This window comes from Stegodyphus dumicola, chromosome 5 (genome assembly GCF_044657685.1).
Source record: "Stegodyphus dumicola isolate Sdum_Otavi_A_Nest chromosome 5, ASM4465768v1".
In the NCBI taxonomy this organism is placed as follows: Eukaryota; Metazoa; Arthropoda; class Arachnida; order Araneae; family Eresidae; genus Stegodyphus; species Stegodyphus dumicola.
Genome location: NC_140772.1, coordinates 86,526,712 through 86,545,385, shown reverse-complemented (window position 1 = coordinate 86,545,385; position 18,674 = coordinate 86,526,712). Strand labels below are relative to the sequence as shown.

At 32.6% G+C, this 18,674-nt stretch overlaps 1 protein-coding gene across 4 annotated transcripts in view; it reads left to right on the top strand.

Moving 5' to 3' along the window:
- Positions 1 to 18,674, top strand: part of ninaC (STKc_myosinIII_N_like and MYSc_Myo21 domain-containing protein ninaC) — a 232,689-nt gene that overhangs the window by 200,160 nt on the left and 13,855 nt on the right. For 2 of the 4 annotated variants that reach the window (XM_085816858.1, XM_085816856.1), the window contains exons 18-20: positions 2,843 to 2,984; positions 11,608 to 11,731; positions 11,852 to 11,928. In XM_085816858.1, coding sequence (XP_085672984.1) covers positions 2,843 to 2,984; positions 11,608 to 11,731; positions 11,852 to 11,928 — 343 coding nt within the window. Of the gene's footprint in view, positions 1 to 2,842; positions 2,985 to 11,607; positions 11,759 to 11,851; positions 11,929 to 18,674 lie in introns of all 4 variants that reach the window. The other 2 variants (XM_085816857.1, XM_085816855.1) reach the window with 1 other exon arrangement.

Genomic DNA, 18,674 nt, shown 5'->3' with positions numbered 1-18,674 from the left:
TTATTATATCTCTTTCAAAGTAATCTCGAAGTAATTTAAGAATCTTTTTATTACATTAATAAACTCAAAACGATGCACAAAGGATTGTAATTTTAACTACGGAAATAAAAATAAGTCTCACGGTACCATATTAGGTGAATGCGAATTACGGAACAGCATTTGTTGAAGTCTGGGCCAAAACTTGATCAACAATAAGAACGTTTTGAACAAGTACAATGTCGTGATGCTAAATCTGTGACTTATCTCACCTCATTTCAGTTCTTTTTACAAGTTACTTCACGCAAAATCTTCAGTTAATACATTTTGTTAACTGCTTAGCCAGTTGTTAGAAATACATAATGCACAATATCACGGCGATTGAAGAAACAGTTAACATAAACTTTATGTATGACCAACTTTCATGTAATATGTTTTGGTCTTGCCTTACCTTTCGAGCGTTATTTACTTGATTATTCAACTGTGTCTGTATCAAAAGCCTAGCTTCACAATTCATCACTGGTCATAATGCATTTAGAAAAACTCGCTTTGAGAAGGTATATCTTGGGCTACTTAAATACTTCGATCGCACAGAAATGATTGACACAACGGCTCTCACAACGAAACTATTACACTATGCGAAGGGAAAACAAGTGAAATAGGCACAAGGGGGCGTGAGCTACTCAGAATGCATAGATGGAGCTGGCTGCAAGTTGAATGGTATAAGTCAGCACACGTCCCTTTCGCCGTCGTCATTGAGAGCGTGGACTGCAATAATAGAAAGTGATTATCGAGATCAGCGCTGGAAAGCGTCTCCTATGGAAGGAAGAGATACAAGGTAGTGAAACCCATCATCGCATGTCGGTGTGCAGGAACAAAGCACCCTCAAGGCGTACCGTATCACGTTGGTTAGCCAAGTTTAGCAGTGGAGTGGAGATTGCAGCCAATGGTATCAGCGCGGAATGACCAGCAATATCGCATACAACAGCAAATGTGGTAGCCGTGTCGGATTTGATCATGGCGAACAGGCGCATAACGTTCAACAAGATGCAGGAGGAGACAGGGCTTGCGCAAGAAACATTGCAGGCGATTGGGCATAGTGATTTGGAGATGACAAATATGTGTGCAAAGTGGGTGGACCTCGGACTAAGCCTTGCTTGACAACATGAAGGACGCAGTCAGGGGCCAACATGTTGAATCTTCTGCAGAATTGTATACAGTTGTCCATAGGTTGTGCACCAACACCCTACAGACTGGTTGACCAAAGCACTTCGGGACCTCCCAGCCAGATGGCAGAAGTGTATGGACATAAACGAGGATTATTTCTAACTGATGTGCTATCAGTTTTTTGTTAATAAATTGTATTCCGCTCTGTGGCAGTATTTGTGTCATTCATTTCTGTACGACCTAAATAAATTTTTTCTTCGAGAAAAAATTCAACGTTATTGGATTAACTCGAGAACGACGCACCGGCAGCCAAAGTTATCATACAGAATTTTTTCATTGGACTCAAATGTTATAGGAGCCTGTTCAATATCTCAAATAGTTAACAAAATCTCTAACTGCTAAACATCAAATCTCTAACTTTATTGACATATTGTTTAAAATAGATTGTCTTCCAAAGACTGTTTCATCCTCAATGCATTCTTTGCTTTCTTAAATACCTTCCACCATTTAAAAACATTAATTTTTGATAAAATGCTGCTTTCAAAGGTTTTTTGTTACATTTCAAAAGCTTTTATATTAAAATTCCTACTGAGAAAACAATTATGTTTTTGCTTGATTATATTTGCCATATTAGAAAATTACCGAAAGAGAAATTTTTTATTCGATAAAAATAAATTTATTTGAAAACATACGGATAGAAGATGAAAAGCATACAGGTGGGAAATCAAATACCGATTTTTGCTAGATGTGGCTAAAAGTACTAACAACTTCTGAAAAATTTTAAATTGTAAGGTTTTAAAATCTTTCTTTTATAACTATGACCAAACTCTTGGCATACGTTAAGCGACTTATCGCTAAGTGTAAAATAAAAACAGAAACTTGCGAAGGATGTTACATGACCTTTTATTTTAAACTAAATAAGCTGAGCAGAACGCATGCCTGGTGTTTACGAATTCGCCAACATTTATGGCGAGAAACTCAAAGTATAGTAAGTCAAAGATAAATTTAAATAACTAATAGCGAAATGCTACACAGAGAATTTAACGCGAAGTTGACCAGAACTTCACCGGCGTGAATTCAACTATCGGCAGTCTAAGGCTAAATGCAGAAGCCCTTATCTAGAATAGTCAACATGGCAACGAGTGGCAGATCACGCTCTAACTTAACGATCTCAAAACCTCCCTTTAAATACAGGCGAATTCATTTACATTCTTGGGTGGAAAATGGAAAGAGAGAAGACTCACTTCCAGGGAATAAGGCCAAGGGATCCAAAAATAAGGTTCAGGGCAATGTATGTTACTGTATGTTATGTAAGAGGCGAGTACTTTGAAGGTGACAATATCCGTTAGTATAGAGTCTCACACATGTACATTTTAAAGTAGCATTGCAGGAATTAAATTGCCTCGCTTTCTGTTTCCACGAATGTCATAAACATATCAGACTTAAATGAGATTCTACGGCATAAGAAGAAAAAAATTAAAATAAACGAATTTCATTATTTCTTTCATCATTATATTTAAATAGCTTTATAAAGTAGAAAATCATTTATTGATTTCCTTATAAAATTCTAGATTTCTAGTGGCTATTTCACGAAGGAAATTTAGTATTTCTTATTCGCGCTATACCTGTGTACTTTTATGTAAGTAGAGGTTTTATACAATATTTTATAACATTAAAGATAATAAAATATTTTATTTAGAGGTGATTCCTATTCAGTTACTGTCATTGATCCTCCTGGATTTGGAGCTGGTGAGCACAACCAGATGTTTCAGCTTAGCACCAATATTATCGACGATTTCTTACAGAATTACATTCAACAGCTCATATTTTTCAAAGAACTGGTAAGTTCTTACTTAATGTTTAACTAAAATGAAACTTCAGAAGCAGCATAAAACTATACAAATTGACAATTCTGTTCATATAAATGCTATAAAGATGTTTTAATAAGTCAAGCATCACAAGAAATTTTATATCTTTAGATGATACTGTCTTATTTACAATATATAGTTCCGTTAATTTATTATACCAAGAACACAATGAATAACTATAGAGTCAATCTAATGACAGTGTGCCACCGAAATAACACTCGGTCTACACCAATGCAAACGCAGGAAATATACTATGGTGCGGGAAGTATATTATTCCAAGCATATAATACAGCAAAACACGCACTGGAAAACATTATAGGAACCTGTTCAATAATATCTCAAATAGTTAACAAAATCTCTAACTGCTAAACATCAAATTTCTAACTTTATTGACATATTGTTTAAAATAGATTGTCTTCCAAAGACTGTTTCATCATCAATGCATTCTTTGCTTTCTTATATACCTTCCAACATTTAAAAACATTAATTTTTGATAAAATGCTGTTTTCAAAGGTTTTCAGTTAGAATAACAATAGGAATATGCAGTAGTTCACCGAAGGTGACAGATCAACGCTAAAGCAAGTCAACAGTGTTTTAAATAATATTTGTTTCCAAATTTGACCTGTGCAACTTTGCTTGTCAGTGTGGTTCTAGTCAATGATGACCAGTCAGAAGGAAGCATTCTCAGGAGTAAGTTGCTGGTGGTACAGCACTTCGATGATCAAGGTTCTTTAATATTCGATGATTTAACACGTTGAGCGCCACAAGTATTTCCTAGGGAATCCCGTTCAGGCCATGGGCGCCGCTTAAAAGCGCTGGTATTGTAGAGCCAGTGATTCTTATCGCAGCAGAAAATAGTTTACATTCGGGACGGGATTCCTATAGGCATTCATTCATTCAACATGTTACGCGTCAAGTCTGTTTTGTAAATAGTTACATTCTATACAAAGATATTACGAAGCAGAAAATTAGCATTACTGAATTCCGAAAAGAATTAGCGCTATCCCTTACAAGTTGTGAAAAAGAAGACATTCCATCGAACAGAAATGCAAAAATATCTAAAAAACGACAACATAAACTCCAAAGAAAACCGGGAAAAGCCTCTGAAGTACGGAAATATTGTAAGATAATGCAACAGAAGCTGGTAGAGTAATGGGCAGAAAAAAAGACTAAGAGAGCTGTCACATTTTGTAATAGCTGTAATGGAGAGCCGTTTTTATGTTTATCGTGTTTCAATGAAATCCATTAGTCCGGTAATGAATCAAAATTAAGTAAATTTTAAATAAATTTTCTGCAATTCCATAAAATAGAGTAAATTTTATAGTTATATATCATGTTACACGCTGTCAGCCAGCGGTGGTCGACGTGGCCTAAACGGAAAGTCTAGTGTCAGCCGCAGATGGCTGACGCAGCCTAAACAGAAAGTGTCAGCCACCGATGACTGACGTGGCGCTCAACGTGTTGAAAACAGGAACTGCCAAACCCACCGCATTCACATGAATCTGTATTATTAAGCCTAAATTGGGGATAAAATTGAAAGGGACTACGTAGAGTCAAGAATTACGTTAGTGACTATTTGTTGCTCAACAATTCAGTAATTATATTTGAGATGGCATATATGTGTATAATTTGCAGACTGGTAATCTTTAAGAAGTAAACCAAATCTTCTACAGCTAAAAGTCAAATGATGTTAGATAAGGGCTTCGAAGTACTTTGCAAAATTAGTTCCATTACCTATCCAGTTTGCGTTCTGGGAACAGTATATTAATTCTGCTGTTCCCAGTAGATTAATTCTACTGTTAATTTTGTTCATATCCCCATGACATTGAACTTACAAGATATAATGTAGTGCCAATGTCACAAAGACATGTACGAGACACTTTGGAAAGAAAATTCTGGTTCAAGACTATTTTTGAAAAAAAAAAAAAAAAAAAAGTCATTTTTATGCTCACATGTTAATTGAAACTAACAGTAAATTTTACAGATTTTAACTAGAAAACCTAAAAATACATCGTTCACTTTTTTTTTATGTGTGTGTGTGAAATATTACTGAAAGTTCGGAACAGGAAATGTTCATATAAAATCAAATCAAGAGATTGCTATGAGGCATGCCTCTAATGAGGAAGCCTTGGGTATGTAACCTAATCATTTTTAAAATGCTTTATACATTGCCAATGATCAGTGAGTTCTTACACCTGTCACTAAGTTTACATTACAGTAACAGATTTTAGTATAGTTGTTACCAGAAATTATACTTCTGAAGAAATAAGTACAATCAATGCAAATATTCTGAATATAAATATCGGAATATAGCTGCAAAGAAGTTTATTAATGTAATTTATTTCTTGAGAAATGGGCAGTGATATATATATTTTTTTCATGACCACCGTATTCAGTATTTTATACAGAAACGAAATTTTAATTAACCACTAAAATTCTTTAACATAAAGTTCACCTATTTTTAAAAACTTTGAAATGCTATTTGAAGATGTTTTATTTGTTTAGCTGAAATGAAAGGTTTGTTTCATAAATGTTTAATGATTTAGTATTATAGTATTTCATTTGAACGTATTCTGTTATTTAAACACTTTTAACTGTATTATTTTTTATAAAAGGTTCTCAAATGCACTTAGAAACATCAGCACATGAGCACTTTTTGTATGTGTAGAAATATATTTCTTTGCAAAAATAAATGTTATTTAAAATCCTTTTTAGAGAAGCAATGATTAGCATTGTTCGTTTATTTTAAATATTAAAAGTAAAGACATCAGAAAATGTAGCATCTTCCAAAGAAATGACTTTTGATTTCTGAAATAAATTCAAAGGTAGCCGAATACGTTCGACACCCAAATTTGGAAAATAGTACCAATAAATCTATTATTGGTGTTATTTTAGCAGAATACTACTTAAAATGTTAGAAACAGGCGATAAGCATATTATCAAAGTATGATCTTTGATTTTGACTTACATTTTGAGTTTAAAATGTGTTAAATTTTAGGATTACGATATATGTCCCACAAAAATATTTATCAAAACATTTCACTTTTATATTTTTCAAATATAATTATTAAGGAATTAAATGGACTAAAATGTAAGTGATACAGTAGAATGTCTATTAAATACACCTGTTTGAGTACACGCACTACCTATTTTTCGAGCAATTTCTCTCTTTTCCTTTCCAAAATTGTCTGAAAAAATTTTAGATTTGTACACTGCGAAAAAAAAAAAAAGAGAGAGAGAGACTGTTCTATATCTCCCGTCCTACTGGGCCGATTGACGAAATTCAAATTGCGTTCTTCATGTCTCGAATGCGCAACTTAGGATATATATTAGATTTATAAATAGCTGTATTCTAACATAGTTATTTTGACACAAAATCGGACTTTTTCCGAAATAACATACCAATTTTTTTCCATATTTCGATTCTACAACTAAAATTATGCCTAAATATGAAATTTCGCAGAATTTGGCGCGAAATTTACGGAGAAATTCACAAATTTATGTTGGCTCTTTTTTTCAGTTTGCGCCAAGAATAGTTCACTTGACGAACTTCTTAACATATGGCAACCTATTTTCCTTCCCCGTAAGCGGAAAAAAAGTTACAATTGTTCCTTTTTTCAAATAATGTTCTTTATATTAGATTTTTAATTATATAACTGTTATATTTTAAGTATTTTTTTCTTTTTCGAATTTCATTTTAATTGTTTAAGTTTCATGGTTTCTTCCGAATAACTGTTTTTAAAATTTCTATTTACCCATTCGAACTACGTAGCTTAAATAAAACATGCATAATTTATGTTATTTATTTTTTCAAATAGTTTTCTTTATATTTTTTTTTTCGTCATTATTTTAGGTAATTTTTAAATTTTTAGACTTTTATTTTAATTGTTCGTGTTGCATTGTCTCTTCAGATAATTGTTTTAAAATTTTCTATTTATTCATTCGAACTGAGCATTTTAAATACATTTATTAATATAAATTTTATAGGATTTGATTTTATTTATTTGAATTGCGGTTCTTTCGGAAGAATACGTTGTGTCCCAGACTACGATACATCTGATAACTGAATATATCAAAAGAGAAAATACAGTAAAGCACAATTAACACGCCTTTCAATGTTCCGCTCAAAAAAGATATATGAATTAGAAAGATGTATTTTAACTTTTCAGTATTTTATACAGAAACAGGATGGTTTGCATATATTGCTTTAAATAGCTTTAACATTGTGCTCATTGCTTTACACAATTTTATCATCCTACATTTAGTTTGTTAAAATGTTATTCATATTTTAGTCAAATATTTTATTTTTGAAATCGCAAGAATCAAATATCATAAAACAAAATTTGAAATGTTTCAGATTTTAAATTACGTCCAAAGGGGCGTTTTTTAACATTTTGTATGTTACCTTTCTTTATTAAATATCATGTTCCTCGTACTTAAACCATAAGATCCAGTGCAACAGCAATATCGCAAAATAGTTTTAAAACGAGCATATCTTTAGAATTTCCGATACAGAGACTCACGCGCTGGAGATAAAAATGTTTTTTCTGCACAACGTTGCCATTGCTCGCTTTGAAATCCTTGAGTTTGTTAATCAAAAATTCGTCAAAGTTTTAAAAAATAGGAAATCGATCATAAAACAAATTTCAAATTTCAAATTTGCTCTTCCACATGCTCATATTCGTTGGAGGATTACGTTATTCAAAATTCGATGACTCTATGTACCGTTGTTTTATCACAATACGAGAAATATACATACATTTATGCAGATTTTTCATTATTTAATTTCTTCAAATATAATGCAGGACTCTAACATTTTGTGGCAACAGTTTGAAAAGTGAACCGACATTTATGAGTCCGACGCAAAATACCAAAACGAAACTAATAGTCCTTCGGGATTCAAATCCCTTTGGACTAATAAGATTAAAAAGTTTTAAATTTAAAACAAATACTAAATTTTATGCAAAAATTTATTTTTTTCTTCTTAATGGCTTGCTCTTTTTCTTCAGGCATTCTGCAAGTATATTAAAAAGCATCCAACTTTTCGAAACATCTTGGTATTTCTGACATTCATTTTAAATAAAGTTATCGCCTTCCATTTCATAAAGGTTCACAAATGGCCAAGCGATAAAGTGGCTGAACACTGATAATCCGCTCCGGGGTTCGAATCCCGGCGAATGGGCTGGTTGCATGTGAGTTTTCTGGTTTTTCTCATTGTAACGTGTATGCCAGCTGGTATCCCTTAGAAAGTTCTTCACGAAGGCATCCCTCCTTTTAGACAGATAGCCCTGCTTTGCCGTAACTTAATAATCCAATTCAATCCATTTCATCAGTATTTAGTCACAACCTTTATCAGTCTTTAGAGACTAAGCATTTTAAAGGAATGATATGAAAGGAAAGATTGGTTTCATCAAGAGGGAAAACGTCTTTAGGTGACATCCATATATGTCACTAGATAAATTCGTGAATACTCAAATAATTCGACTAAGAAATCATGGGATTCTCCGTTTATGATGATATGATGTTCTATAACGTAATTTAAATTTATACAAACATATAGTCGAAAACCAGTCATTCTTCACTAATCTGCAATGATATTGTTTCTGTCTTTTCCGTTAGCACAAGCTCAACTGATGGTATTTGCTGGTGTACGCGTCCAAGTGTTTTCTCTTTGAACACCCAAATTCCTTGAAGTATTCTGAAAGTATATTCAAAAGCATCCAACTTTTCAAAACACCTTGGTATTTCTGACAGCCAAATTCCCCTTCAAATTTTTGCTTACTTTTCTCCCTAATTTTCTTCTTTCCTTCTACATTATTTTGAGTGCTAACCACAAGAAAATTAAGATTTTACAATTGCTACACTTCCATAAATTTTGCATTCTTGTCATTCTTTTTTAAATATCAATTATATCAACTGCGTTTCAGTTGAAGACAGCTGTTCATTTTCTAGGCATTTTAACTATAAATAAAGTTTAAAGCAAAGTCCAAAGGATAAATATTTTAATAAGAGAATTTTTGCTAAATGACAAAGAAATAAAACAATATAGCAGTGTTTATTCTGTACCACTGAGTAACCCGATTATTATATCGGCTACAAACAATCTAAATCATATTAAAGATCATGTTTTTTATACAATCTATAACACGAGAAAAAATTAGCTACTTAAAACATTCTTTCGAAGAGAATTAATGTAAAAATTTATACTTATCTATATATAATTTTTAAAGCTGGGTCATGACCCAAACTTTCAACATCCTGTTTGCTTAAAAATATTGTGAAAAAAAACATCAAATGAACTTTCTCAGTTTTAGACAATTGAATTTAAATGCAGTCAAAGTAGCAGACGATAACACAGCGAAGGTAAAAATTTACTCTTACAAATATTTTTTTAAGGAAGAAAGAAATTTAAAAAGTTAAAAATTTGAATAATATCATCTATAATTTAAAAAAAAAAATCTGAAATGTTTCAGATTTTAAATTACGTCCAAAGGGGCGTTTTTTTTAACGTTTTGAGTGTCAATCTAAATCATATTAAAGATCATGTTTTTTATACAATCTATAACACGAGAAAAAATTAGCTACTTAAAACATTCTTTCGAAGAGAATTAATGTAAAAATTTATACTTATCTATATATAATTTTTAAAGCTGGGTCATGACCCAAACTTTCAATATCCTGTTTGCTTAAAAATATTGTGAAAAAAAACATCAAATGAACTTTCTCAGTTTTAGACAATTGAATTTAAATGCAGTCAAAGTAGCAGACGATAACACAGCGAAGGTAAAAATTTACTCTTACAAATATTTTTTTAAGGAAGAAAGAAATTTAAAAAGTTAAAAATTTGAATAATATCATCTATAATTTAAAAAAAAAAAATCTGAAATGTTTCAGATTTTAAATTACGTCCAAAGGGGCGTTTTTTTTAACGTTTTGAGTGTTACCTTTATTTATTAAATATCATGTTCTTTGCACTTAAACCATAAAATTCAGTTCAAGAGCAATATCGCAAAATAATGTTAAATTAAACATATCTTTAGAATTTCCGATATACACAGTCTCGCGAGCTGGAGATAAAAGTTTTTTTTTTTTTCTATATAACGTTGCCATTTCTCGCTTTTAAAGCATTGAGTTTGTAAATCAAAAATTCGTTAAAGTTTTACAAAATATAAAATCTATAATAAAACAAATTCCAAATTTGGGATTTCAGATGCCCATATTCGCAGTAGGATTTCGTCATTCAAAATTCGATGGCTCTATGTACCATTGTTTTATCACAATGCGAGAAATAGACAATCATTTATGCAGATTTTTCATTATTTAATTTCTTCAAATATAATGCAGGACTCTTAACATTTTGTGGCAACAGTTTGAAAAGTGAACCGACGTTTATGAGTCCGACGCAAAATCGCAAAACGAAAACAATAGTCCTTCAGGGACAGAGCCCCTTTGGACTAAAAATAGCTTTTCGTATAGTATTAATGAATATTTATTACGCATCATTGAGGGAAAAAATTTTATGTAATTAAATCCGTAAAAATTTATTTGAAATTTAAGATTAAAAATAGCTGTGGCAATTCACTGTAACAAAAATCCATAAACCACATTTGGCGTTATTATCGCTCAAACAAAAAAAGATGCCAAATTTCAAAACGCGAAAATATGTAAACTCGTGTATATCTTAGAAAATTTTGAATAAAAAAGTCTAATTTTTTTCAGGTATGCTTAGAACTACACCTACTTTAAGATGATGGTAAAAATTTTATAGGTTATAATTCAATTTTTTTTTTTTTTTTTTTTTTGAAAAATTTACAAAAATCATCGATCCTTGCAACAGTTTTAATTTAAATCATTGATCCTTGCATGATTTTGGAACACAACAAAAATATAAACAACACAAATAATAAATTTAATACCTAACAACCTGGCTTCTAAAGACTTCTAAGCAAAAACACTATCAAATGACTGAAGGCCACTCACCGAAACCTATACAATTTATAGGAAGGGCAATTCACAAGAGAAATAATTCTTTAAGTGTGTTGCTAAAAACACTCTCTGTTAAAACTTTCATTCGTCGTTTAAATAGAACTTAATTTACATATCTGGTGATTGTAACAGAAGAAACTTAAGTACAGAGCAGAGACAAAAAAAAAAAAAAAAAAAAAAAACTTGCGTGTCAAAATTAACCTTGCTCATGACACTTGCATACAGAAATATTGCATTGTATGGCATACAGAAAATATCTTTAATTTCAGTTCTCTTTTGCCAAAAATAATATAAACTAAGTGGTAGTAAAAGTTATGAAATGGTATATAAGAAAAGCCGCTTATTTATTACCAGTTAATTAACAGTGTTATCCATTAAAGGACAAAACCAAATGAACATTTTGGTCAGTTCAGCACATACTTTGTAAAATTCCATATTTGAGAAATACACTTTGTGGGAAACATAACATACTTAAGAAAAAATGCAATAAAATTCTAAACCTAAGAATATACAAAATAAAACATTACTTTATCCTTTTAGTGTTACAGGCTGCTAAGCAATGCGTAATAAAGAACTGCATTATCTGATAGTTTATCAAATTTTCTTGTAGGAAGAATACAAAGAAGAGAGCGTGGACATACCTTTCAAGTACGAAGAATCCACGTTACAACAGCAAGCACTGAATAACTTGATAGAAAGTGAGAAAATTCTGCTGAATGGTCTGCAGAGCTCAGGTGTGAAAGGAAGTTTCAACTGGTTGAGTAAGCTCTGAGCACAAAACATTCGACATCATTTTTAATTTCTTTCCAGTTTTTGCTTCGTATGAATCTATAATTTTAATATTCTCCTTTCAGAAAAAATGAGATCTTTGCCATGCGCGTGTGTTGAAGTGGAAAACGATAAAGTTACAGTATATCACATGTTTCAAAAGGTTAGTGGCAGTGTAAATAATGCAAGTGCGCATAAACTTGAATTTTCCGCCTCATGAAATCAATTTATACTGAAATACAACTGATTTTTTTGCTAGCAGAAAAGTACGGTGCTCATTCAGATTACGTATCTTTCCACTAAATACATATCACAAACTTAGTTCTATGATTTTTTTTTAACTAAAACATTCTGATGTCGTTATTTCTTTCCAATCAATTATTTTTCATTTCAACAAATTATTTTTTCCTCGAGGAATACCTTTCGCAAAAATTTTGGAATTTTTAGAGAGCAAGAAAAAAAATTTATTTTAAAATTAATCGAATAATGAGCATTTTAAAATCATTAAAAAGCAAATATTGATGTAAATGTATTCAAAAATCTACTAATCATTGTAATTTTGATTTAAAATTTATTCCTAAAACTGTTCTTGCTTTAAGAACATCCTCTAAAAGATTAACTTATTATTTTACAACATTGCCTAGTGTATATGCATTTAAAAAAATCAAAATGTAAATTGAATAAATATGCTAAACAGAAATATGCAGTAATCATCTTTATTTGAAGCTCTCATCGTTATGATGATTGCAGTGTCAACTTAAGTACCTATTTCATTTCTATTTATTAATTGCCATTTCATTTTTTCATGGTTATCAATTTTTATTTACATTTTATCTTTTATAATTGTTTTTTACAGTATCCTTTTCACAAATATATTTGTTCCTCTATATGTATTACAGTCAAAAGTCGTTAATTCGGACACCCATAATTCGGAATGATCTATAATCCGGACATCAAAACTAAAAACTTTCTGCGCATGCGCCACGTTGACACATGCGCAGAGGCGTTTTACGCGTGCGCGTAAGACCTTGACTACTGCGCATATGAGTGTGCGCAAGTGCAGAATACGTTTTCGCGTGCGCATTTTATGTATAATGGACGTATAAGCTAAAATTATCTAATTATCTATTTCAGTTAATGTTGATGATTGCGTTGTTCCTTAATTTTCGAATTGCATCCGGCTTATTATTTTTTGCAGACTGTAAGAGCAATTTTATAAAAGTAAGCTTAAACTTTCGATTATATCAAACAGAATTTCCGATATATATTTGTTAATATGTAAAGGATCTAAAGCGAAAGTATGTTTTGAAATCCGAAATCTGTTTATCAATTTCACGCTGCTCGGCGGCGGGCGCCTAATGAATTGGAAATTGATTTGTCAGCACTATCCTTATCTTCAGCGCAGATGTTTTTATTTTATTTGGCTTATAATTCCTTACCAAATGTAGTATTTCATCTCGATATGCTCCGTCTTTGATATGATTTAAAACAAGTTCCTCGTCATTATAATTCGCTTCCGATAGCGAAGAAAAGTGACAGAGGTTATTGAAAACAAAAAAATTTCGATTGACAAATTAGTCGGTGTTCTTGACACAGCAATTATAGGACTTGAACGGCGGAACTTTGTAACTGAACAAGAAATTATGTCTGTTTAATATAATTAAAGAGAAAGTATTATCACATGAAACGAAGCAAAACTTAAGCAACTTACATTGAAAGAAATGTTTAATAAAGTAAACAAATAAATATTAAGCTTTTTCTTTTTGCAAATTTTGATACCCTTTAGATCATAATTGTTCTTTATTTCATAAATTACGGTTTCATATTTTTAATTTTAGAATTTCTGTATGCCATCTTACGAGATTTAAACTGATGATCTATAATCCGGAAAAATCGATAATCCGGAATCGCCGAAGTCCCGACGAGTCCGGATTAACGACTTTTGACTGTATATGTATAAACCTACATATACACTGTGCCCCCAAAAGTTCTAAGCGTTGGATAGTAGACATATATATTTCCAGTACCAAAACTGTTTCATGTAATAAAAACATTCAATTTTTTGGCATTTTAAATTTTAAAGAAATTACGAAATCTAACTGTATAACTTTTCATGTTCTCTCCGTGTTTATATTTAGAGAAATTTTATAGTTGTTATAAAATATAAAAAACAAAATGTGTGACTACCATGCGACAAAAATCGACCGAGATATATCTTTTTAATATTGATTATCAAATTCAGAGACAGCAAAATGTTGACAATTGTATCAAACTAACAAAATAAAATATCAGTTTAGAAAAGGTTTTCTCGCATTAATTGATTCAGTTAGGAGCATTTCTACACACATAGTTGTGAAAAGTATTGCTCAATATCCTTTTTTTCAAACAAGAGCTCTTATTCAGCACATATCATAAGAAATTATATTCTGACACATACTAAAAATACAGTAATGGCTTATAGACAACACATATACAGATCGAGGACAAAATAATACGAACACCTGTGAAATAATGGAAAATCTTTATTAAAAGGGGGGTTTGACCACCCTTTAACTGAAGTACAGATTGAATGCGACGTGGGATAGATGCATAAAAGTCATGCACAATATTTAAAGGAATATTAAGTCATTCCTCTTGCAGAGCAGTCTCTAATTCCGAAAGTCCGGATGGAGGTGGATATCGGGAACGAAGTTTGGACTCCAAATATGCCCATAAATGTTCAATAATATTCAAGTCCAGAGACTGAGGGGGCCAAGCGAGATTAGCACACCTAGCAGTGTGGATAGGGGCGTTACAATCTGGACGAAAGGATAGACATGATCCCCTAGAATGCTTAGATAGTGATTGGATGTGATCCTCTTATGCAGAATAACAAGTGGCGCAAGACCGCGCCAAGATATCGCAGCCCATTACATAATGGCGCCCCCCCCATGCTTCACAGTTGGAAAGAATCAGTCGGCATGAAACGCTTCTTTGGATGTTCTCCAGACATAAACGCGTCCGGTCGTCTGAAATAGGGTGAATGACGATTTATCTGACCATATTACCTGTTGCCACTGCTGTGGGGGCCAGCCTATGTGATCTCTGCACAACTGGTGGCGCTTGAAAGCATTAATTGTTGTCACCAAGGGTTTATGAATTGCCACTCTGCCATAAATATTCGCAGCGTGAAGTTCCCTTTTGACAGTTTTTGTTGAAAAAGGGTCCTGGAGATGACTGTACATTTAGGATGTTATCTCAGATAAAGATTGCTTGTGCTTTCGGGCTACTATGCGCTTCAAGACCCGTCTATCCCTATCAGCCAGCTTTGACTTTCGGCCACTGTTGTGCTTTGAAGACATTGTCTTACCCTCTTTCGTGTATGCTGTCATAACGGCTGATATCCTACTGCTTACACACCCCACAAGGTTTACTGTTTCCGTAACCGATGCTCCACTTAAACGCGCTCCAACTAACATTCCTCTTTGGAACTCTGACAGGTCTGACATTTCAACTTCTCACAGACAGTTCGATCGAAGCATGCAATGCAGGTGACTGCTGTTGAGAGACTGATACCTTCCTCTTCACGCTCACTAGTTGGCACACTTCTGTTGCAGGTGGCGAGGCTGTACTGCAGGTATGAAATACGTCATATTTTTTCTCAGGTGTTCGCATTATTTTGTCCTCCATCTGCATATATAATATGTAAAATCATATAACCTGTTTGTAGAGCTTGAAATGCACCTCGAATTATTCTAGTTTATTTACAAACAGACCCCTCAAAAGAAGTTGAAAATTGCGTCAAGTATCTAAAATTTTGTTATTATATGTCTCGGTCAATTTTTTTCACTCTGGAGTCAAATCTTTTGTTTTTTATTTTTAATAATGATTCAAACAACTTCCTAAATATAAACATAGGGAATGGGAAACCATTAAAAAAGTCTTATTTCATAATTTTTATAAAACTGATTTTTAAACTTTAAAAATGCTAAAATATGAATATTTAAGTCACTTAAAATACAGGGTGTTTATAAAGTCCCGGAACCATTTTAAACTTTAATAACTCATAAAATAATAAAGATAGATTAAAATTAATACCATAAATAGTTAGATAGACTCAAAAAGTTTCATGACCCTTGTCAACGAACTTCCACGTGTGCCCCCTTCGTCGCACGGAGAATATGAAGTCGGTATTCAATTTCACGCCAGGTAACAGCAAGCATGTCGGCATCCACAGAGGCTATTGCAGTTGTAATTCTGGCTTTTAGGTCATCAATGTTCGACACTCTCCTCCTGTAAACGTTGTCCTTTACAAATCCCCAAAGGAAAAAGTCCAGCGGCGTTATATAAGGTGATCTGGGTGGCCAAGGAATTGGACCTCCTCGCCCAATCCATCTTCCTGTAAAATGGTCATTCAAAGAACTACGAACGATGGTACCCCAATGAGGTGGTGCAACATCTTGTTGCAAAAAGACATGTGGCTTGTGGAAATACGAAGTTTTCCACAAACCTCTTTCTTTCTTCTTTTTGGTTCTTAATTGAAGTTCAAAGTTCTTTAATCCTTTTGGTAAAATCTTCTGCAATTTCTCTGTGTTTGCATTATGGATTTCGTTTCTATGAACCACCATAAAATCTGTGCTTTCTCTTGTGGTGTATGCATTCTCCTTATTAATTACAGTACTCCTTAATAATTATGAAAAATGCAATTAATAAGCAGATGATATTTAGAAAAGTACAGATATTTAGACTGGAAAATGAAATTATCTGAAATTAACCACACACGCAGACAATATTTACAAAAGTAAAGGTATTCAAACCTGAAAAGGAAAATATATAAGTTATTCCATCAGTAAATGCCAAAAGTTTGTTTATATCTTCATTATTTTATGAGTTATTAATCATCAAAATGGGTCTGGGACTTTATAAACACCCTGTATTTTTGTAACTATATATCTACAACCAACTGTTACAATAATAACGATCTGAAATAACTTTGTTTTCAGGGAGGATTTAAAAATATTTCTGTTTGTTTAAATTCTGTGAAAAATTTTTATTGTGACAGGAAAGACAGATTGTGAGTAAAAGATGCTTTCGCCTTCACAATTTCAGTACCATAAGGAAGGAATAGAAGGTAAAATTAGAGAATTCTTAACTAATATATGAAGGGGAGGAAACAACAAATTTGTTGTAGAAGGTCAGATAAATTCTATAACTTGAATGATAAAAATAATAATGAAAATGATTCCCATTATTAAGCATGCACCATTTTTGTTGTTGAATGCTTTTGGATTGGCCCACAAGCGGCCGAGCGGTAAAAGCCGCCGAACACTGGTAGTTCGTCCGGGGTTCGAATCCCGGCGAACGGGCTGGTTGCATGGGCGTTTTCGTGGTTTTCCCCATGTGTAACGTGGATACGAGCCAGTTTCCCTTAAAAAGACCTCCACAGGGCATCCCTCCCTTTCTGTGTATGCCTAAGGGCGGAGCACGTAATAAGTTAAAAAAAAAAATGCCTTTGGTATGATAAAGAAATAAAACGTACACATACTGTTTAATAGGAATATTATTTCTTAAAAATAATTTCGATTAATCCTTTAGATCTCCTGTTGCAGAAAGTAGATTAAAAAAATACGTTAGTCTCTTTAACTTCGTGCGAAGTAGAGATTTGTGGCATCCATGCCAAGGCGAGTTGCGGCTGTTTGCGTTGAGTAGGTGGTGTTTTGGCTTTTCAGTGTATTTAATCTCATTTGTATTCTGGTGAGGGTTTACTGCAGCAATTAATCAGTAATTGTTGCTATTATAGAAACAAATAATTTTTTCGCCCTGCACATCGACGCCACATAAGTACTAACTATGAATTAAATCGTTAGTAAGCCTTTCCGTTTGTCTTTTATTCTGCCATTCCTCCCTCCAAAAGTAACTGGATTTTCTGTGCACAAGATATTGAAACTTCAATGCTGTACTTACGATTCACAGTAAAATTCTGAAAACCAGCCTTAATTCCTCAATGTGATAAACGCGTGAGCAGTCCCAGTATTTTATACTTCCTTCATATATATGACCTTTATCATTTTCATTGGAGTCTCCGTTATCCGGTATTTGTAATAAATGTTCATTTGTTTCCCTGAAGATTTCTCCAAACCTGAAGATTCAAGAAAGATTTCTCCTGAAGATTCAAGAAAAATATTGAATCGATAATTCCATGTGAACATCCGGCACAATTCTGCATATACTGCCCTTCCTCTTGACGAATACACATTATTGAATATTGACAATTTTTTTAGGTACACTAGATTTACCTTTTGAGTGTTTAATCAAAAACAAGCAATAAACTTCTCTCATATAATTTTTCCAATCAATAGCTGTGTTTTCACAAATATTTATTCGTTTATTACATCATCTGATGGAAGTTAATTCTTCAACCTGACTGTATATGAAGCGCAAAGCAGTAACAGAATGAATCCTAGAACCACAATCAGTTACCGGTATAAAGACCATTTTCTCCCCTCGGTGTTTCACGTTGCATCTCCAAACACTTTCCTTCCCAATAAATACTCTCATTTGGGGCCATTTTTGCATACTGAGCGAATATGCAAAAATGGTCCCAAATGAGAGTATTTTTGCATATTCGCTCAGTATGCAAAATTTGATGCTTTTTGGAGGGAAAAAATTACTGTTTCTTTTTCAGTTGATGGTAAGTTAAATATAGTTTATACTTCACAGGGAAATAAAAAAAAATGAAGCATACGAAAAAAAATGATATCACAAAGAAACGACTTCTTAGGTTTTGTTTGATGCAAAGTTAAAAATAACCTGCATTTCAGAGGCAAAAAAGTAAAGGAATGCCATCACATATCACTTAGACTAAAATGAGCGTGAAGATAAAATATGTTGCACGTTATATATACTTATATCAAAAATAAAGAAAAACTG